This window comes from Setaria viridis, chromosome 9, assembly GCF_005286985.2.
Source record: "Setaria viridis chromosome 9, Setaria_viridis_v4.0, whole genome shotgun sequence".
Taxonomy (NCBI): Eukaryota; Viridiplantae; Streptophyta; class Magnoliopsida; order Poales; family Poaceae; genus Setaria; species Setaria viridis.
The window spans coordinates 51,965,880-51,987,177 of record NC_048271.2 but is presented as its reverse complement, the minus strand read 5'-3'; the positions used below and the strand labels follow the sequence as shown (position 1 = coordinate 51,987,177).

The 21,298-nt window shown below is 51.3% G+C and overlaps 1 protein-coding gene across 2 annotated transcripts; it reads left to right on the top strand.

Annotated features, from left to right (window-relative positions):
- Window positions 1–1,537: 1,537 nt before the first annotated feature.
- LOC117836272 (transcription factor bHLH94) lies at window positions 1,538–4,030 on the top strand. Of its 2 annotated transcripts, none has more exons than XM_034715665.2 (3): window positions 1,538–2,331; window positions 2,468–2,917; window positions 3,555–4,030. In XM_034715665.2, the coding sequence occupies exons 1-3, from the start codon at window positions 1,894–1,896 to the stop codon at window positions 3,573–3,575; spliced, it is 909 nt and encodes a 302-aa protein (XP_034571556.1). In that variant the 5' UTR covers window positions 1,538–1,893; the 3' UTR covers window positions 3,576–4,030. The 2 variants fall into 2 exon arrangements, with proteins under 2 accessions (XP_034571556.1, XP_034571555.1); XM_034715664.2 differs by lacking the exon at window positions 3,555–4,030 and adding an exon at window positions 3,119–3,483 and having other exon boundaries at window positions 1,548–2,331.
- Window positions 4,031–21,298: the final 17,268 nt, after the last annotated feature.

Genomic DNA, 21,298 nt, shown 5'->3' with positions numbered 1-21,298 from the left:
GACTACTAGCTACACAGAATAAAGTAATGATTGATAGTATACCTTATCAGCAATTTCTTGGGAGGATTCCAATGGCACTAGCGTTCAGTCTTTCTACAATCTTTCAGAAACAAGCACACGTCGTTGCAGTATTCTATGTGCAGAAAAACGAGCTGCTCAGCCTTAACCTTGTTTTATGTATATCAATGCATGCGACACTTTCTTCAAAAAGTGCACTCCAGACATCTAAAAGTCTTATGTGTGTCCGCGCGGGAGTTCCGCCTAATTGCGAGTGTATCCTAGGCAATTAGCTAGGTTCAGGAACCATAAACTTAGATTCTTCCCTGAAAATCTGAAACGAGAGGGAAAAGGAAGTCCAATTCTTTTCTTACCCATCTGCATTTGGCCCCGTTTGATTTCCACCCCTAAAATTTAGTCTCTGTCACGTCGAATGTTTAGATACTAATTAGGAGTATTAAATATAGATTATTTACAAAACTCATTGCACAGATGGAGGCTAATTCGCGAGACGAATCTATTAAGCCTAATTAGTCTATAATTTGACAATGTGCTGCTACAGTAACCATTTACTAATGATGGATTAATTAGGCTTAATAGATTCGTCTCGCGAATTAACCTCCATTGGTGCAATTAATTTTATAATTAACTCATATTTAGTCATCCTAATTAACCTCCGAATATTCGATGCGACACGGACTAAACTTTAGCTCAAGAAATCCAACACCCTTAGAGAGAGAAGAAGCTAGGGATCAAAAGTGACAGCCAGAGATTCGATCAGTCAGAGAAACTTTGTGCATGCTCTTTTTCCCTGTCGCTGACACGGCTATTTCTGTTCCCTATACATGACTGACGGGGAGCAAGTTGAGGTGTGCGTGAAAACGTCCTTGCTGTAGATACGAGTAACAGTAGCCAGTACCTCCCCCTGTCAGAAACCAATCAGACCACGATGCATAACATACATCGACACCCTTTCAGAAGAATCGAGCGAAAGGGGGCTCGATTTCACGCCGGAAGTAACGTACAAGTCACCGCCGCCCGCCCGAAATCACGTAACCAACTGGAACGAGTAGTTAACGATGACCCCGTTGGAAGATCGACGCGATCACGGTCGAGTCTTTGCAGAAACGAGGACCGGAAAGAGACGTTAAACCCTGCCGTGAACGATCACATGATCTCCAGTAAAAACTCCACACAACGAGCTGGGCACCGGGCAGAGAGGGCACAGACAGGCAGACAGACGATCGCCTGCGCGCCTCAGCATGGTATTGTCACGCCGCTCCGGCCACCGTGCTCGCAGAATCTCTCGATCCCCTCGCCCGCTTTGACTACACCCCCGGCAACTTTAAAAACCATCGTCCGTACGACCATCTTGCAGATAATGCCCTCGAAACGATCGTGTTTCCAACACCGCCCCATGGTACCAGCGCAGCTTGCTTTGGCTGCTTGCTTGGCGCGCCTGCGCTCGAGCTCGACCACCACCTGGGGCACCTGCTCCGGCAACGAATAAAACCACCCGACCGCGCGCCAAATCGCCCGCAGGCTCCACCCTCTCGCTGATCCGTCTCGGTTTATCGCTCGGAAATCATTGCCCCGTCGTCCATCCCCCCGAGCACAAAATTCCGCGCCCGCGGCGGGTCCCCTCGCCACCCCCGGTGCCGCGTACGTGTCCGCCTCGCTCACCTCACCTCACCCGACCCCGCCTTATAAAGCGCGCCTCGGCACACGCCACCGTCCCACCTCAGTCCTCACACCACACGCCGGCGATCGAGCCCGGTCGATCTCACTCCCGTGCGCGCCCACTTCGCATCCGTCACACCTCACACGACGAGCGAGCCAGGCCGTCCGTTCCTTCGTGCGCACGCGCGCGCGCGTCCACACCAGTCGCCGGTTGCCATGGCGCTGGAGGCTGTGGTGTTCTCCCAGGCGGCGGCGGGCCATTTCGGCTACGGCGGCCGCGGGGACTCGCCGTACTGGTGCGACCTGGGCGGCCTCGGCGATCTATGCCCGGGGGATTACAGCTGGGACCAGGAGCTGGACGCGTGGGCGGCGGCGCCGGCCGTGGGGGACGACTGGGAGGCGGCGTCCAGGGCGGACCAGTCCTCGGACGCCTCCACGGACCAGCTGCTGCAGGGCAAGAAGGCGGCGTCCGAGCCGGCGGCGGCCGTGGCCGCGGTGAGGAGGAAGCGGAGGCGCGCCAAGGTCGTCAAGAACAAGGAGGAGATCGAGACCCAGCGGATGACCCACATTGCCGTCGAGCGCAACCGACGCCGCCAGATGAACGAGTACCTCGCCGTGCTCCGCTCGCTCATGCCGCCGTCCTACGCGCACAGGGTACGTGCAGTGAACTTTGATCAGTTTTATTTAGTAGTACCCAAATAAGTAATCTCACGTTTTCTAGATGCATCAGCCGATACTATGTTTGGCAATACGACAACAGCTTTGTTATGCTCTTGATTCTTCTTTTTAGGGTGACCAGGCATCGATCGTTGGTGGCGCAATCAACTACGTGAGGGAGCTGGAGCAACTGCTCCAATCGCTCGAGGTTCAAAAGAGCATCAAGAACAACCGGGGCCGCTCCAGCACGGACGCGGCCGGCAACTCCTCCCCGTTCGCCGGCTTCTTCAGCTTCCCACAGTACTCCACCTCGCCGGCTCACGGCGGTGGCTGCAGCTCCACGAGCCTCGGCAGCTCAAGCAACACGAGCAGCAGCAATGCCACCACCAACAGCGACGCGTCCGTCGCGGACATCGAGGTGACGATGGTGGAAGGCCACGCGAGCCTCAAGGTGCTCGCGCGGCGGCGGCCGAAGCAGCTCCTGAAGCTCGTCACCGGCCTGCACCAGCTGCGCATCCCGCCGCTGCACCTCAACATGACCACCACCGCCGACGCCATGGTCCTCTACACCTTCAGCCTCAAGGTAAACAATCAATCAATAAACTTATTTACATTGTCCGTACAGCTCCTAGTTAGTATATAAGCCACTAGAGAAGAGTAGAGACAAAGCCGGGCGTTTAGAGAAGAAGCAAGTAGAACGCCGTGGCGCGCAACCATTCGCCTCCGTTTCTATATAACAACGAACGAAGCCGATGATGGCATCGCTTTCCCGTTTGGATGGCAGGTGGAGGATGACTCCAAGATGGGCTCGGTTGAAGACATCGCCACCGCTGTGCATGAGATTCTCGGCAGCATACAGCAGCAGGAGGAGGAGACCGCCGTCATGTGAAGCCCTGCGTCTATCTGCATGCCCTGCAGTGGCAGCGCCCGCCTGCCAGTGGAATCCATGGCCCTGTACATGTGACCTTGATTGCACCCTAGGCACCTGAGTCATGCAGCACATTCTCGCCGATATGGTCACAAGGAGATATGTCAAAGATTTAGGCTGTAATCTAATCTCTTAATTATTCACCTTCAGCTCCTTTAATTTGGAGTGAGAGTACCTGTAGATTCACATATTTATACAAATTTGCCTGAAGCTACCACGAATGGATTTGTTCACGCATTTCTGTTTTCACTTTTACCGTGGCATCTGTCGACTGATACGTTTCTGTGAACAGGTCTGGGCAAAGACAGAATGATGGCCCTATGATGTATGTGATCGGTCATTTCCTTCTTTTTACCTCGGGTAGGAATTCTGAACTCGTGGTGGACGAATGGTTCATTATTGTTCAGTCTACTGTTGGGTGCAGTACGTCGGTGAATATGTTCTGCGGACAAAATGCGCAGTCGAGGTTGCTAGTGTACACGGACAGCATGAGTAGTTTCGTGCTAGCTAGGGGGCTAGAGATTCCATTGACCGTGAAACAGTACAGCCTGCCAGTGTATGTGTATCGGCGTCTGCCTGCCTGCCTAGATGTCCGAAGCCCGAAGGACTCCACGACGGCATGCACTAGTCTCGTGCCCCCTGTTAGCACGTGGATCTCAGAAATGTTGGTGTTCATTTTTTTTTCATTTTCATGTATACAGCAGCCTGAATTATGAAATGTAATAGCAAGATTTACTGACTAAACTATTAAGAAAAAGTCTCCAAGATTTTACAGAGCAATACAAATACGCGCATCCAAGCACATTTCAGGCAAAACCTTTTGAGCCGACGCTAGCGTGCTTGTAGCGCAACGGTACCGTCCGAGTTCGATTCCTCTAGTAGGATGGCTCAGGTGTTGCACCAAAATTTATTTCCTAATTTAATTCTGCAATTTCTAGACGTATCGTGTGGAGCCACAATCAGCCGATACTTGGAATCGTGGACACGTTACATGACTGCTTCGGCCACGTCATGCATGTTTCTTTCTGACATGGGAACAAGCGAACAACCCTGCAGAGAAAGCACTCGATTCTTTGATGTCAAATTCGGCCAGGTGTTGCTGGAATCTAAAGGTGATGAACTGATGATGTGAAAGAAATGGGATTGTTTGGACGTTTAGTTTTGTTGATAAGGGTCTGTTTGCTGCAGGCTGTTACAGTTTAACACCCGTCATATCGGATGTTTGATGTTTGGATGCTAATTAGAAGTATTAAACATAGACTAATTACAAAACTAATTGCTCAAATGGAGTGTAATTCGCGAGACGAATCTATTAAACCCACTCAGTCCATGATTTGACAATGTGGTGCCACAGTAACCATTTGCTAATGATGGATTAATTAGGCTTAATAGATTTATCTCGCGAATTAGCATAGAGTGCTGCAATTAGTTTTATAATTAGCTCATGTTTAGTTTTCTAATTAGCATCCCGTCTGTCTTAAGAATAAAGAATACTACCAAGTATCAACTCACGTCGAGTACGTACTGTACCAAATATCATGCAGTTTTCGCACAGGATCTGATCCGTTGGACACGTGGGCGGAGCAGTTGCTCTGTTGTGTGTACAGTGCCAACTGAAAGCTAGCCTGGACCTCTCCAGAGGACGAGGACTTTTTTGAGCAATAGTTTTTTTTTTGAGCAATGACGAGCACTTTCCTTTTCTTGCAAGGTTCAATCAGCTGATCGAATTAAAAAAATTGGTCCAGATGTTTCTACTTCACTGTATCACAGTTCACAGCGATAAAACTGGATATTTCGTCCTCTGATGAATCGCCGATGGCTTGAAAGCTAAGGTAACACCCTAATTTTCAACTTTTATAAATTAATAAAATTTATTAGAATTTGCTAAAAATTAATTGCTTATGTTCAAGGATCTAAGGATTTTCTAAGGTTGCATTTAATTTCTTACGTATTTAGATTTTTCTAAAATAAGTTAATGAATTATAGGAGTTCATTGTTGCATTCATGTTGTTGCATTGATTTTGGTTGTTTGAATTCAAATTTGTATTTGAATCCCTTTTCAAACAATAGGAAAATCTTTTCTTTTTCTTTCTCTTTTCTTCATCTCTTTTGGCCCGTTTCTTCTTTCGGCCCGTTTCTTCTTTCGGCCCGACATCAGCAGCAGCACCTCGCAAAGCCAGGCCAGCCTACCTCGGCCCAGCTATCGCCTCCTCGCTGGCCCATCTCCCGCACCTCCTCTGCACCGACCTGCACCTAGCGCTGCCTTCCACCTCACCCGATGATAGGCAAGGCCCGCTTGTCATCCGCCACCTCCAGCCACCTGCGCCCGACTCGAACTTGAGTCCGAGCTCGAGTCCCAGTCGCACCCCGTTGGGCCCGCACGCCAAGGCAGCCCCCGGGGCTTTATAAACCACGATGCTGTCGCACCCCGAAGCCCCCACCAAACCCTAGCACCCCCGCCCTGAGCTTCTGCGCTGCCGCCCGAGCTCGAACCCTAGCCGCCAGGCCGCCGCACCCGTTTTCTGTCGTCACCACCTTCTCGATGACGAGATCACCGCCCGAAGCACCGCGAGGAGGTGAGGAAGCCGCCCATGAAGATCCCATGCACTCCCGTGCTTTCTTTCGCGCGCATGGGCTCGCCGGAGTTGCCGCTACCGCGCCGAGCCGCCTCTTAGAGCCACGTGCCGCCGTCACCACCTAAACCACCGCGACGACACCCTAGATACGTTCGCAAGCTCCTTAGCTCGCTCCAGAGCATAACCCTGTTGTGAACGGTGGCCGGATGCTCTCTTTCGAGCGAATTCCAACAAGATCGCCACCCGCCGCCGTCGCGCGATGCCGTCTCCGCCGCCCACGCGCCGCGTGCTTTCTCTCGGTCGACCGCAGCCGTTCGATCGAGTGACGATGGCTCAGATCTAATCTGACCTAGGTCAATACTGGTCAACCTGAGCCCCTCGCACCGCTTCTGCAAAAAGGCCCCGTTCTTTTTTTACACCCGAGGTCCTGCTCAGTTCAAAACTAATTAGATTTAGATCCTTTTTCTCCTGTTTAGGCCCCTGCTCTTTTGTAAAATTATGCTCGCCGTCCTGTTTGGTTCTTTTACATGTTAGACCATCTGTTTATATGTTTAATTAGGTTTTAGCCCTTGGTTTCTTTAAGTTTAGCCTCTGGAAGTTTAGTTTTCTCGCAGTTAAGCCCTTGAACTTTGTTTAGCTCATATCTTTAGCATTTTTAAATCCGTTTTAAGCGATTCTTGCACCTATAAGTTCGTGTTGACGTATAGATTAGTTTTATGGACTTGTTTTGCTCTGTTGATACTACTTTGATGTAATGTTTTCTTATTTTAGTCTTTTTTTTCTTGTATGTACTTGTTTGGTGCGCATGGAAGGATCCCACTTCGAGTGATTCGAAGAGCAAGCTTTGAAGACTTTGAGCAGCCAGAGTAGGTTTAGGAAGGTAAGTCGTGCTGTTGATCACGATTTGATCCAATGCAACCTTTACTTTCATGTTCAATACACATATGCTATGCACTTTAAGTATATAAACATGATGGGTCCTATTTAAGGTGTGCTTATTTTTATCCCTACACCTTGATCAACCTGGGTTTACTTTAATGTTGGGTAGTTCTTGCTTAGTTGCTCTAACTGGGTATGGTGGTATTAATGAACTAATGTTTAAACTTGTTTTATTTATGATATACCTTCCATTAATACAAGATTACCATGCTTAATTGGAACATGGAGTGACCACCCAGGAAAATAGTACAACCATAAGAACTACATGGCTCTGGTCTTGGCTAATTAATTAGAGACTCTAGTTTGAAGCGGTCTTATCGAAAGGGTAAGAGGGCCGGCGGCAGATAGGGTATAACCCGGCCCTCAGACTGATCTGCTCTATGGTAGTTTCGCAGTCTTGAGAGAGGTTTATACTCTGCTACTGATCCGGAAGCCTTAGCGGGCTACTTCTTATTATGAAATCTTTGTAAAGGCCTCGTAGAGTCCCTATGCAATCACACCTCAGAAGTGTGGTATTGTGCCTAGCCCGCACAACATGGTTGGGTCTAAAGTTGTTTTGAACTTTTACGCGACTTGTGGATAAAGATGTACAACCTCTGCAGAGTGTAAAACTGTTATAACAGTCGTGCTCACAGTCAAGAGCGGTCTGAACCCTCACATGATTAATCTATCGGAAGTTGAATTAAATTGTTGTTATCTATTGCTATTATCTTTATTTATGTTGTGGGTGGTATAAACTTATACTTAGTAATTGCTAATAAAACTTGACTAACCAATTTAAAATGTTGAAATGCTATTAAACCATAGCCTATTCTTGCATAGCCTTACACTACACATTCCCCACGTTTACTGAGTACAACCATAAGTGTACTCACCCTTGCTAAAACTGCTGCTCAAACCGAGTCAACTTTGAGAAGGTTTTTGAAGACTTTGAGGAGGTTTTTGAAGACTTTGAGGAGTTTTAGGCGTACGTGTGCCACCAGTCAACTGCCTGTGGAGTCGTCGTCATCGTTGGAGTTCCGCTGCTAGAATAAAGACTCGTTTTGCTATTCGAATTAAAGACTTTCGGTCATGTAATAAATATAATACTCTCTTTACGTTTTGGCACTGTCTATGGTATTTAATGAAGTTGTTGCATATGTAAAACTTGATCCTAACGCACATGTAATTTATTCATCTGATTTTACCTTTAAAACCGGGTACCACGAGTTTTATTGCTTCCCGGTGGAGGCTGGCTTGCTTGAGCAGGTTACCGACACGCTTGAGCAAATTGCCAGGATGGGGTCGAAGGCCCTGGCAAAATTCCAAATGTTCACACTGTGCTTCATGTCATCAGGTGAATACGTCCACTAGACGATCGATTAGTTGTATGCATACGTGTAAATGGTTCCATCATATGTTTTTTCAGCTTTGGAGAATATTTCAAGGCGAAGTTATTGGCCAAGATGAAAATTTAGTAAGTCTTATTGGACGAGGGAAATTTTGTAAGTGATCCAAATAAAGAAAGAAAGGAATGCGACATAATTTTGGGTGCTTATGGGCCTGCACTGATACGGGGCCCAGCCATACACTGAGACCAGATAAAGCCCAGGGTATTTCCATTCTTCTTCTGTCTGTCACTACTGGGCTCCACGAACATCCAAAGAACTTTGTTCGGCCCATCTAACTGTGAGTTTCACTGAGAAAAATCTAATTGCGGCGAAGGACTGAAAGATGAACGTTCAGAACTTCAGATTCACGCCCCGGGTAGCACTTGATGTTGACCACATGAAAATCCACAGATCACAGAAGCAAGGGTACCTGCCCCACTGTACCGGTGCAGCATTACTTACCCACGCCACTGAACAATGCGTGCCTGTTAATAACTTTGTAGATTCACACATGACGCATGCCTGTTTCAGGATTACCTTTGTGTGGATAGGTCTCTGAGGCAAGGCAGACAGAATGATGGCCCGATGATGTATGTGATCAGTGGAAATTCTAAATTCGTGCTAAATGAATGGTTCGATCGATGTTCAGTTCACTGTTAGGATGTAAGTCAGTGAATATGTTTTGCAGACAAAATGCGCAGTCGAGGTGCTAGCCTACAAGGATAGCATGAGTGATTCTGTGCTAGGGGCCAGAGATTTCATTGACCGTGAGACGGTATCGCCGGCATCGATTGTAAATCGGTATTCATTTGTCTAATGCCCGACCCTCGTGTCGTCCTAACACGTGATTTCAGAAACGTAGGTGTTCTTACTCATGAATACAGCCTGAATTATGAAATGTAATGCCTAAACTCACTGAAGAAAAATGCCTCCATTATTTGACAGTGAAAAAAACGAAAATTCCAGAGTGGTTGAAACTTCATTCCCTGTTTCAATCCCGGCGCATCATTTGAGCCGATACGTATATGTATGGTGGAATCGAATAGTTAATGTTACATGCTCTGTTGACATTGGAACAAGCGTGCAGAGAAAGCTGTCGATCGTTTGGTACCCACATCCGACAGGTGTTGCTGGAATCTAATACTGGTGCTGAGAACGAAAGGAGACACTGTTTGGATGAGGGCTTGTTTCTTGGGCCAAAATTAGAATCACTCTAGTATCCTTCCTTGGGCCCGACTTGAACTGGGCTGAAATTTCTACTTCCATACCCAACTCAATTAGACGCGTTAAGTGCTGCACGCCTGCACCTCGTCGGTGCCCAGCCAGATTATACGCCGAACCGTCGACTAATGATGATTACCTGGATGGCTTGCGTTGTCAATGATTTTTTTTCTTTTTCTTTTTTTGGACATTACACTCGGATCACATGGCAGCAGGATCCGGGAGGGCAAAGGAAAAAGGGAAAGAAACAAAGCTACACTAGAAAACAAGATGCCAAAGCCGAGGCAGCAGCATCTTGTGCGACCATGTGATTCCTGAGCTGTTAAGAGTTACCCACCACCGGAGAAAGAAAGGCAGTAGATCGATCCATCGTTTGCACGAGATCGCCGCACCATTCCTGACGCTATTTCACAGGTGAGCTCAAAACGACCAAATGTTGGATGTTGCAGATGTCGTGAGCAACTAGCGGCGTGTCGAAGAAACACGCAATGAATTACTGAACAGAGTTTGTGAGCGCAGAGACGAAGCTGAGCGTACCCAGGACAAAATGATTTAGTAGTAACAAATAAAAGAATTCCATTAATAATATAATCATGTCATCATGAATCATGATGTGTAACAGCACGCTACTACACCGCAGTAAATCCCCCCCTCCTCAAATGACCTCTCTGCTCTCTCTCCATCATCATCAGTATCTAAAAAAGAATCGCAAAAAGAATGACAGTATAAACAACACGAGATCCCATGACACGACCCACTCCGACGGCGCATCTCATCATCTAGAACACGACGGCGGCGGCGACCGCGCCGACGACGGCGACGAAGCTGACGGCGGAGGAGGCGGCGCCGTTGCCGGCGGGAGTCTCGGTGGGGGCGCCGGCCGGGGCGGAGACTGAGGTGGTCGGGGTCACCGCGGAGGGCGCGGTCGCGGTCGGGGCCTCCGTGGGCGGGGCCGGGGGAGAGGCCATCGGGGACGGCGCCGAGGCGGTGGGCGGCTTCGCGGCCGGAGACGGGGCGGTGGCCGGGGACCGCGCCGGGGGAGGCGGCAGCGGGGCCATCCTGGGCGCCGGGGTTGGCGTCGCGGCCGGGGCCTGCGCGGCCGCGGTGGCGGCGAGAAGCGCGACGATGGCGGCGACCACAGCGAAGCGAGCCATTGGTATTCTCTGACGGTGGAGGAGGAAGCTGGCCAAAGCTTCGGAGGAGGAGGAGAAGAAAATGGTGTGTGTGAGCGGAGAGTGCTTGAGATCTGTGATGAACTCCGTGGGCTCGAGATGCGAGTTGTGAATTGGAAGCGAGGTGCGGGGCAGGTATTTATAGCGGCAACCGCCTCACCGTTCAGGAACAGCTGTATACTAACGTTCGAGTGTTTCGGTGTAGACGCCAGCCGCGTACAGGGAACCGCGTCTGACGTGTGGGGTGACATGCGGTGGGACCAAGCTGTCATCGACCGAGGAGAGGGAGTCGCGGGTCGGCGCCGTCCATGCTGACACCTTCCGCGTCGCGGGGTGGGAGGCAGGACCGCGGGACGGAGTCTAAACGACTAGTTTCCGCGTGCAGGTGGTGCGGCCCGCGCCGTTGGATCGGGGGCGGACGCGTGGATGGGTAGGGGACCGGCGCCTTTCGCGGCTGGATTATCGGGGTCGCTGGCTGTGGCTGGCTCGGTCGGCCGGCCACAGCCGGACGACAGCTAGCCGTTGTGGTCGGTTTGAATTGTTTAACGGGCAAGACGAAGAGGGCGTCCTGACAGATGGAACGGCGTTACTGTTGCGTCACGGCATCGGGCGCGGGATTCTGGCAGGTTAACTGCCATTTGACCGTTCCTTTCAACAGCGCGTAGAAAAAACATCGAAACGTGTCGGCCTGTAGGCCAGGTACTGGTACTAGTTCAAGGCTACAACGCGCTCGCACGGACGTGAGACGCGGCATCTGATGGTGTAGCAACGGCAACCACGGAGATGAGGCAGCCCGTCTGCGTGTGTTCCCTCGGCCGCACTACCTGCATTTACCGTTGCACGACAGGGAAACGAACACGGCAAGGTAACGTGCGCCGATCTGCGCCGGAGTTACAGACGGTAAAAGCTACGTGCCGAAAATGGCGGCGTCCCCGGTGGGGCTCGGTTTGACGGGTTGCTTAGCTGGGAAGGCAATTGTAGCAGCTAGCCGAGCAGTGGGAGTGGAAGCAAAATTTGGCATTGCTGGCGATGCTTTTGTTGTCTGGAGGAGGTTAAGCTCGACATGAGCTGTGAGGTGCGAACACGCGCAGATTCGGCGAGGCGGTGCCCGTACACTAGAGGTGGCTGCCTCCAAACTCCAAGCAACCGCGTATCGTCTGTATGCGTGTCGTGTCCGGCCCTGTTGTCCTGTGCACAGCCGCAGGCCACGGCCTCCGGGTTTCAAAGGTCCGGCCGCAGGAAACTTCGTACACAAAATGAAGTTCCAAAGTCCAAACATGGCAAGGCTCGGAAAAAGTGTGAGCGCACTTTTCTTTTGGGAGTGCTGACCACAAGGTGATCGAATTAAGCCGAAGTTGTCGGTCTCACAAAATTTTGTCACAGGTCCGTATTTGTTTTTGAATAACTGAATTTTACAAAAAAAAATCTAGGATGAAAGGTGTCGTCTCCCTGGCGAGGCGACCCAGGGGTGACCCCTGCCCGTCGAACCTCTCCGCCTCAATCCATGCCAGCGCGGCCGCTGCCGCTGGTGGCCGTGGCGACGGCGGCCGGCGGTGGTGCCAAGCGGCTACCCCGCGTGTCATTTTTCCCTCCCATCCCCTTCCTCTCCTCACAGTCAAAAAAAACTCAATCTCTTTTCTTTGGCCAGATCCTGGAGTAGGGAGGCAAAATCCACGCAAAAAGAGTTTAGATCCGTGGGCGTTGAGGCCAGTGGGCGCAGTTTCAGCCGTGTCCTGGCGCCGCGCGTTCAGCCGTGTCCTGGCGCCGTCCGTGTGGTCTTCTGGCCGCTAATGTCCATGAGCTCCGAGGCCGATGCCGCTACGCCGCCGCCGCCACCGCAACTGCCATAGACTCCCGCTCGCCGAGCGCCTCCACCGATGGCAACGTCATCAGTTTGGGAGCACGCGCACCGTCGCTGTCCCTGGACCGGCGCCACGGCCTCGACGACCGCCGCGAGGGTGCTTGCGCTACAGGCCCAGCTCGGTGCGACACTGCACGTGGCGCCGTAGCCGCTGGCCCCAATGACGATGGCGGCGCCGCCTGCCAAGTAAGCAGCATTGGCGTGGCAACGTCTCCTCCCTTCTACGGGCTGGCGGTGGCCGTATCCGTCAAGGTCACTGATCTAGGCCAGGAGGTGATACTGCAATCGACGGTACGTGGGTGGCTGTGGCCGCTTTCGTCTCCGTATCCTGCCTGGTGCAGTGTTCTTGCGGTGTGGTGCTCGTGCTTGTAGGCTTTGAGCTTGGGTTGGGGGTGGTGAAATCGTCGGCGATGCCACCGCCCTCGAGCGCCGCTCCCCCTTCTTGAAGGTGTCGTCACGGTGATTTCCTCCCTCTCCACGCTCGTGGAAGTAGTGATGGTTCACACTTGGCAATTCTTGTTCGGCGATGGCAGATGTGCAGCGAAAGTATTGCGCCCAGAGCGAAGGGAGTTGCCCACCTCCACACATCAAGTGTACCATTGCAGCTTCCTAGCTCCAAGACGATGCTCTGGCGACGTCCGATGCCTTGTGCCGAGGCATTGTTATACGTGGTTAAGCCATAAAATTCATCCTAGGATGCTCTGTTGTCACCTTGGTTGTGCCAAAAAATTATCCTTGTGCTAGGACGTGGTGTGTCGTGACCGCGTTCTTGAAAGCCTTGTCCTCCTCCCTGGTCCACGCCGCCGCGGTGGTCGTCGCCACTGTGGTCATTGTTGGACGTATGGTCCATGCGTGGCGTGCGTGCTGCTGCTACAACTACAATATGGCTGCGGAGTGCGGACTGCGGTGGTAGTGGCGGAGCACGGGTGGTGGCGGGACACTGGCGCTGGGCGAATCGCCAGGGCACACGGGCGTGGCGGCAGCGGGACACGGACTCGCGATGGAAGGGCAGAAGGGTAGGGGAAGCGGACACTTGGCTTTAGGGGATTCGGAAAAGTGGCCAACGGGTGGGGAGTTTAACTGCAAAATAATCCCACCTCTGACCTATCCATTGGATTAGCATCTTGTGACATTGATTCATAGTTTCCAAGCTTGCACGGGGTAGATGGTTTCTACCAGATGTGTTCGCGTAAATGTCCATCCCACCGCTTTGTCCTCCGGCAACCTCGTGGGGACGACGTAATGACAGAGGATCAAGCAGGGGATAGCATGGTAGAGAAACGGTGATGGAGAGCCAAGCGGAGGCGTGAGAAGGTTGCATAAGCCTATGAGCCGCGTTTGGAGGTGCACCGGGAGCCGGGCTTGACCGCGAGGAGCAAGAGGCGAGCGCGACAAATTTGGTTGTGGGATTTTTTTTTCGCGGAGCCGCGGAGGTGAGGTGCAGACCAAGGGAGAAGAGGCACGCGTCAGGTTGCTAGGAATCTCGTGGATTCCTTGATTTTTTTTTATCGGGCACGGACGACGCAAAATACGCGGGACTCGAGCAAGGATACGCTGTACTCCGTACGTTTGCTAATAATTTTGAACTGACCTGTTGAGCTACACATATGATGTACACGGCCCATTAGGAAAGAATGACGTCCGACTGGCCGGCCACTCCCACGATGGACGCGCGGCGCCGCACGAGAGGCCGAAACACCGGAGGGGCTCTCGTAGGCTCCAAAAACTTTGAGCGATATGTATCTAACTATTTGGGATGGATGGGTACATAAAGTTATATGGGCCGTGGCAGGATTGCCTGCCTGGCGCTGGCAGCCCAGAGTAAAGAGGCTCAATCGGCCCATTAGGTTTTAGGCCTGTGAGCGAACAATAAATGGGCCTATTGAGCCCAGAAATTCTGCGCTGCTGCGGAACATATCCAAGGCCAGTTATTGTTCGCGCGCCGGGAAATGTAATCCAGACTTTTTTGCAACAGTATAAGTATAAATTCCTTATACTGTACACAACTGCACAAGAGTATAAATTTCAGAAAAAACTAAACACATAGTCGTAGATGCCGCAGTTTTAACTGTGAAGGTGCAATACAAGAAGATTCCACGACATAGCAACTTAACCATTACACATTATACTTGTTTACTCTACTTTAATACCAGTTCAGATTTTAGAACTGAGAAAATGTTGTATAAAACGGGTAGTAGAACCGATTAAAGTGGTAGGCGTTGGCTTTACCATCGGAGCACCGTGTCCAGAAGATGAGAAGACCACGTTTCGCTAGTCCGCTACTCTAGTCTTCGCTAGGCTCCAAAAATTTCGCTAATTGAGACGTCACGTAGTCACTCAATTCGCACAGCAGTGGTTGCGCTTGTCTAGCTAGGCACGTAGGCTATCAGCCTAGGCTTCATGTAGATCCAGCGACGTACACTGGCGCTACTCTGCCTGCTACCTCTAGCTCCAAGCCGATCCAATCTGAGGGACCAGCACGGCGACGCTAAAGTGGAAAGAAAACATGCCGTCCTTGCTCGGTTTCACTGCGTCGTACGCGTCCTTTTACTCCGTCCACGATCGATCCAATTCCCATGACACGTCTGAGCGTCTGGGCCCTGGCGCGGAGGGCGTCCACTGTTGGTGAAAAACGACAGGGCAGTGCAGTACACAACAGTAGAACTCACCCGGAAAGCAAGGGTACAGTAGCGCCTTGACATCTCCTGATTTCCACAGGGCATTATCTTGCTCAAAAGCTGGCACGCGGGCGTTCCAAAATTATAAGTCGTTTTGACTATTTTAAAATCATAGACTTTATTCTACACTTAGAAACCACTGTTGGGTCGTCCTCCAGCAAAAAACACCCACGTTTCTGAAGCAAAGAAGGCAGCGATTCAGGCTAACCATCATACGCGGCCATCCAGTTCAGACTTTTAGCAACGCGCCAACGCTACACACTAGGCGACTGACTGCACACTGGTCGTTTTAGCTGATCTGGGCGGTGATTTTGTCAGAGCCGTCTGAGATGAATCGCGGCTCCAGGGGTTGGTTGGATGACTTTAACGCATGTGAAAAATACGTCCAAAAACTTTACAGGGTACACGCGTACTGTTTGCGCGCATCCGTGCGGCTGCATGCGCCGACGACGCGAACAAGTCGGCATGCCGTACGACGCCCTGCAGCCGGAGAGGCGGAGACAAAAGAAGGCGTGGCCCGGTGGCCGGAACGGAAGCAACCAAGGGTGCACGGGCTCGCGTGTCTTCTCACTCGCATCCCTCCGGAGCCCTGACGACGCCAAACCCGGCTCCGATTCGGCGATTCGCGGCTCCGGCCAAAAAACACTTTCGCGCCCAGGGGCGCCTCTCCTCCCGTGCGTCGTCGCGTGCTGTCGCGTCGAAAGCGACTCGTGCGCAAGCGCTCGCCTCGGCTCGACGCGCTCTACTCTCGTGTGTGCGTGTTCTCCTCTACCCTCTGCTCTGCTTTCCAGCTTGGGGCGGGACGCGGACAACCCCGCCGTGCGCCCGTCTCGATCGCCAGCGCTCCCCGGCCGCCCCCACGCGACAGCCGCCGTTGTTGACGTCTTCGTCGTGGCTCGGCCCGTCCACCCGGCGTCGCGTTCACGGCATCCGGCTGAACACGGTTGCTTTGCTTCATTGCTTGCGCACGGGGGCCACGGACCGAGACTGACACAACCACCGGGCGTCAATGGCCAGGCCCCACGCCGCCACGCCGTGTCGCTGCTCGCTGGCCTCGTCGGCGAAGGGAGCCTCGCCGCGTGGACGAATGGCGATGTAGCTCTTCTGCTCACGGATTGCTGCGCGCACTCACTGCAAGGCGACTGACTGACCGCAGACTCGACTGCTGCTGAGCGATACCGGCTGGCAGTGGTAGAGCACTAGCGGCTGCCGAACAAATGTCCGTGCCGATCGAAAGCTGCACGCGGATCGCACCTGGTTGCATGCCCATGGCGATCGATGCCGTCGCCGATCCAGTGGCACCACCTGTGGAGTCAACAGTTGCTTCCTTGTTGTTACGCGGCGTGTCCGTTGCTGTAGCCTGATAAAGCCGGGAGGCAGGACCAGATTTGACCCGTACAGGGTTTCGCACTGTGCCTCGTCCCTAGCCGAGCCCCCAGCCATCGGATCACCAAACGCAATTACGTTGCACTGGGCTCCAGCATTGAAAAAACCCAACCGATCACGATGGGCACAGCGCGTACGAACATGTTATCTTTGTCAGTTATCGCCACCTCCGAACGACCGAACTGATAAACGCAACCGAGTCCGCTTCCGTCGTCGTCCTGGCTCAGTCAGTTTCAGTTGGTACTTGGTACTGTTACTTGCCAGCCCGTGCAGAGGTACTTCGCCGCCGCCGCGAACCCTTCCGGAGGGCAACTGCCGCGGCGGTTGTTTTGAGCTGCCGTCGATTTTCAAATCAACGAGAGGAGATGCAAGCAGAATTAGAAGGGAGGTGAGAGATCGGAGAGGGGAAATTACTGTTCCTTAATTACCGCACAACCACCGCTTTCTATCTCTCCCACCGCGTCTCTCTCTCCTCAGAAATCCTCCCTCCTCTCAAATCCTCTCTCGCCTCTCCTTCAACTCCGGCGATGCAACTAACGCTGGCACGACAACCAAGGATGGAGTCACGGAGGTCCTCGCCGTCTTCCCTGACGCCACGGAAGCAAGATCCGGTCCGGCGCTTGCGTCAACCGGGCGCCGATGGGGACTTGACGCCTCATTCATGGAGGAAAAGGCCTCCTCGGACTTCCCCGTCGTCAGGGAGCCGCCGGCAGACTTCCCCGCCTCCGCGTGACCGGATCTAGACGATGCCGTGGTGGCCGTGGCACAATCCGTGAGGGAGGAGCATCGGCTTCCATGGATCCCGGCGGCAGCGCGTGACGATTCCGCTCGGATCCCGGCGGCGCAAGAAAGTCCTAACGGTGAGCTATTCCACGCTGGAAGATTCCAACATCATGAAGCCCGAGACACCGCCGCCGCCTTTCGACCTTTGGCTGTCCATGTCACCCTCTGTGATGTGTTTCTGTCCTCAACATTGCTCGTTGATGCTTCAGGATGCACACGGGTAAATAAATCTTTTCTTGATTTTTGGTTTTGTCGCTGTAATTTGTAATTCTCTGATGTGTTCATGAACATTCTTGGTGATGCAAGACATTTCTTTGATTTTTGCGGATGAATTTTTAGAATTGGGACTAAACATGCGCGTGCATTTTTTTCCAAAAAAATATGAATTAGAAATTTTAAAGATTTTTTTCTGTAAATTTGTTAATGATGGAAATAATGAAACGATTTTTAGCAATAAAAAAGATTGTTACTTTGTGTTGTGAATTGTTTACGAGGGAAAAACGTGAAATACTTGTGATATAACAAAAGACGTTGGAAGGACCTTGGTACCTACAGTCCTGCACATGCTATTGTTTAAGCGGAAGTACCATGGTTCCTGCTTAGTCTCAAAAGGTAAAATCCATTAACTACTCCACTAACTTAATTTCTGACGCAGCCATACCTCTCTCTTCCGCGCGTCAGCCAGGAGAAGATGCCCTCCCGGGTACATACCCTCCGAATTGCCTCTTCCCGCCGCCGCGCGTTCCCTATCCCTGCGACGGCCATTGCTCCCGGCTCGCCGCCGTGCGCGCGTCGTTCTCGACATCTCGTGAGCCCCAAGCCCCCAAGTTGGTCTTGTCCTATTTGTGGGAACAGAAGCTGCGGCCAGCGCACGGGATCGCAAGGGCCGTCCTTTTCCTCGCGAAGGCTGCCATGAGCATCTCACTTTCCGTCTCCCGCACCCGTCGCCTCATCAGCTTTTTCCCTGACAGGATCGATCCATCGATCGCTCGCTCCTGCCATGCCATGCACACGCCGCGCTTTCCCAAGTTTTGTGCTCCGGGCACACGGAGAGCTCAGGACTGGGAACGGCGGCCTCCGAGTTCAGACTTCACGGTTCACGGAGACGTGGGGGGAGTCGGGGAGAACACGTCGCTGTCCTAGGTACGACGGCACGGCATCTGTGGTCCTCGCGCTAGGGAGTGAGTGAGAGTGTGTTGGCACTTTAGTTGTTTGATATGCACCTATCTATCCATCAATCAATCGGCTGTGCCTACGACTTTTTGGGCCAAAAGAGGTTGCTTCTCCGCCCTGCTTTTCAGAGGTCTAGGAATAGATTCCCAGGCTCCCCCACACTGTGAGGGGCTGGAAGGAAAATGGAGGGAGTGGTTGGGTTTTGTTTGATACTTTGATGGAGTTTGCCTTTTGCTTATGGTATGGTTGAGCAGCTTGTAGTTCTTCTAGCTTCCTAGTTACCTCTGTCGAGTAATAGTAAAGATAGGAGCTCGTAAGTTTGGATGAAGCATCAGTTGCTTTCGAGGTTCGTAAGTTGAAAGCACAAGCCTGATGCTCTCAAATTGTTCAGTGGTTGGTTCAGTGACCCAACAGTTTGTCTCATTGTTCGTGGGATGCTCTGTGTCTCTGAGAGACTGTGACTCAACAGTATCGGCAGTCTCATTTTTATCTTGGAGGGTTTGGCACGGTCATATATCTAAGATTTCCAAATGTTCTTGACGTTTAGATTGTTCTTAGTGCGCAGCGTAGCATCAAGTGATGGACACTGCATCGGTATCTCTTTAAACGACTTACAAGTGCGCACTACATTCAGCAAGTCAAAAGTGCTCATGACTACACAGCACTCGTGACGAAAAGCAGAAACGATCTTCTTGGGTAACGAAAGTTGGCAGGATGGAAACTGGAAAGCACACGGCTAGCTTCCGGAGTTGCGATCTGCAGAGAGTTCTGTCGTGCGTGTCAGCGTGTGGCCCGACATACACGGGCACGATCGTGATCGGCCGATAAAACAATAGCGTTCCTGCAGTTGATGCAGCTAAGCATAGGCTTCTAACTGTCATGATCAGCCGTTTACTGCTCGACACATTCTGACACTCGGGTAAAACCATCACAGGGCAACATCATCGTGATGTCGATCAAACCGGCCGGATCACGTTGTTGACAAACATTACAACGGATCGGATAAGATAAGCACAAAGCCTCGCGTGCACGGCCATGCGTGACAGACGAGGAGAAATGTTGCCCACGGCCAACCGATGCAAGGAGTTGCGTTGTTGGAGTGGACATCGCTGTTCGTCGCGGCGATATTTTTCGCCCTGCCCTGCGAAAGACGAACACGATGCCATCGATCTGGAACGCCGGGAGAGCCCGGATTGGCATTGGCACACGCCGCGGCGCACGGCACGAATATGTGCAGTACTTGCCTAGGCTTTCAAGCTGTGGAGTAGCCTTTAGGCTAGCTCCAACTGCAGCATGCTAGGTAGCCGCACTTTAGGACCTCGCACTCGCACCCTCTCGCCGTCGTCCTACTTTTAATCTGCCCGTGGGGCCCGGGACGGTTCCGAAAGCGCGGTTCTGAGCTGGAAGTGCCGGCTCGGTGGCGGCGTTTCCGCCAGCACAGTGGCTGCCACGTTTCGCCACCAGATTCACCAGGCAACTCTTCTTTGTTTGGTGGTCTCTGAAGGCTGAAGCTGCTGAAGCTGAACATGGCTCCGGTTCCTACAGAACATGCACCGTCGATCGCGGCAAATACTGCAGCGAGAGCCAAGAGGTCGTGTCTTAGATGTCGTGCACATGCTGAAATCTCAATGGAATATTGGTGCTCGCTCCAGACCGTCTGTCGGAAGCTTACTTAACGCGTGTGTGAAGAACCGTTCATCAGTTTCGTGGAAAAGAAACTGGCGTGACGTGGACGTACAGCGCTTAGTTGTAGAATGTAGACTATGGCAGCTTGGGTTCACATCCAACCAAGGGTCAGTATTTTCATATACTGTACTAGCATACTACGTGCCAGTTGGCGTTGCTGACAGCAGCGACTTCCGGCGCGACATTTCTTGCTTGAAAGGGCAACATACCTGGATGAAAAGCAAGTCTTCTTTTGGGATAGAAAAAAGAAATGGGAAGAAAAAGTTGTTTAGTGGGGACAAACTTTAAGTATATTTTGGTTTAATTTGGTTCGGTGTTGCATGTTAACTGAACTACGGCAAGTAACCATGGTTAGACTATTGGGCCATTGTAGATACTTTGTGGCTATGTATTCTGCATGAGAGTGTGAGGTTAGTTCTCTAAACAATAGGTACATCCCTTTAATCTCTCAGCAGTTATGACTTCTTTTTAAAATGTTATTTTCCAATAGAGAAATGTTGATGCTGTCTTGAATTTTGCTGGTAATTGCCCAGGTTCTACATTCCTTTTGTCTTAATTAAAAAACTCTTTGCTCACTATGATTTTTGCATGAAATGGTTGTGTACATTTAATATATGTTTATTGTAGCATAACATTTCTTCATAATTTTGTTGTAGTCTAAAATTTTTCTTAAATAAAACCATTACTATTGCATAAACATAGACACATAAGAGTCGTACACTCGAATTAAAATAAGTTAGTTTTTGCAAATTCATACAGAATTACGTCACATATCCCAAACTATACAACACACAAGCTTTCGCATTTTGGTAAGCAGCAACATTCACCAGCATAAAACCGTTTTCAACGAGGCTGGCCAACTAACTTATCGACACAAAGCATTGTCTTCACCGTTGGGTCTGAGCTATTTCTAGCATGGATGTTGTAAGAATAAAAGATAGTTTTTCTGTTTAATTTTGTATAAGTTGTATAAAAGTTCAACATTTATTATTTTTTAAAGAAGAAGAAGAAGAAGAAGCGGATACCTAATTCAATTCGCGTCTAGTTTTAAGACAGAAGAAGCGGCATTGGCCCCAGCTGGCAATGCCAACACACGGATCCTACAAAAATCTCTGGCACATGACATCGCGACGCTGTCCAACCGGGGTACCCGGCCCGGCGAGCTGCTTGCTTTTATTTATACGAGCCCCA

Bases quoted from the DNA above. Each gene is read 5' to 3' on its own strand.
- LOC117836272 (XM_034715664.2), top strand. From the start codon at position 1,894: ATGGCGCTGGAGGCTGTGGTGTTCTCCCAGGCGGCGGCGGGCCATTTC. The intron at 2,332-2,467 runs GTACGTGCAGTG...TCTTCTTTTTAG, and splicing joins CGCCGTCCTACGCGCACAGG to GGTGACCAGGCATCGATCGT. The intron at 2,918-3,118 runs GTAAACAATCAA...TTTGGATGGCAG, and splicing joins TCTACACCTTCAGCCTCAAG to GTGGAGGATGACTCCAAGAT.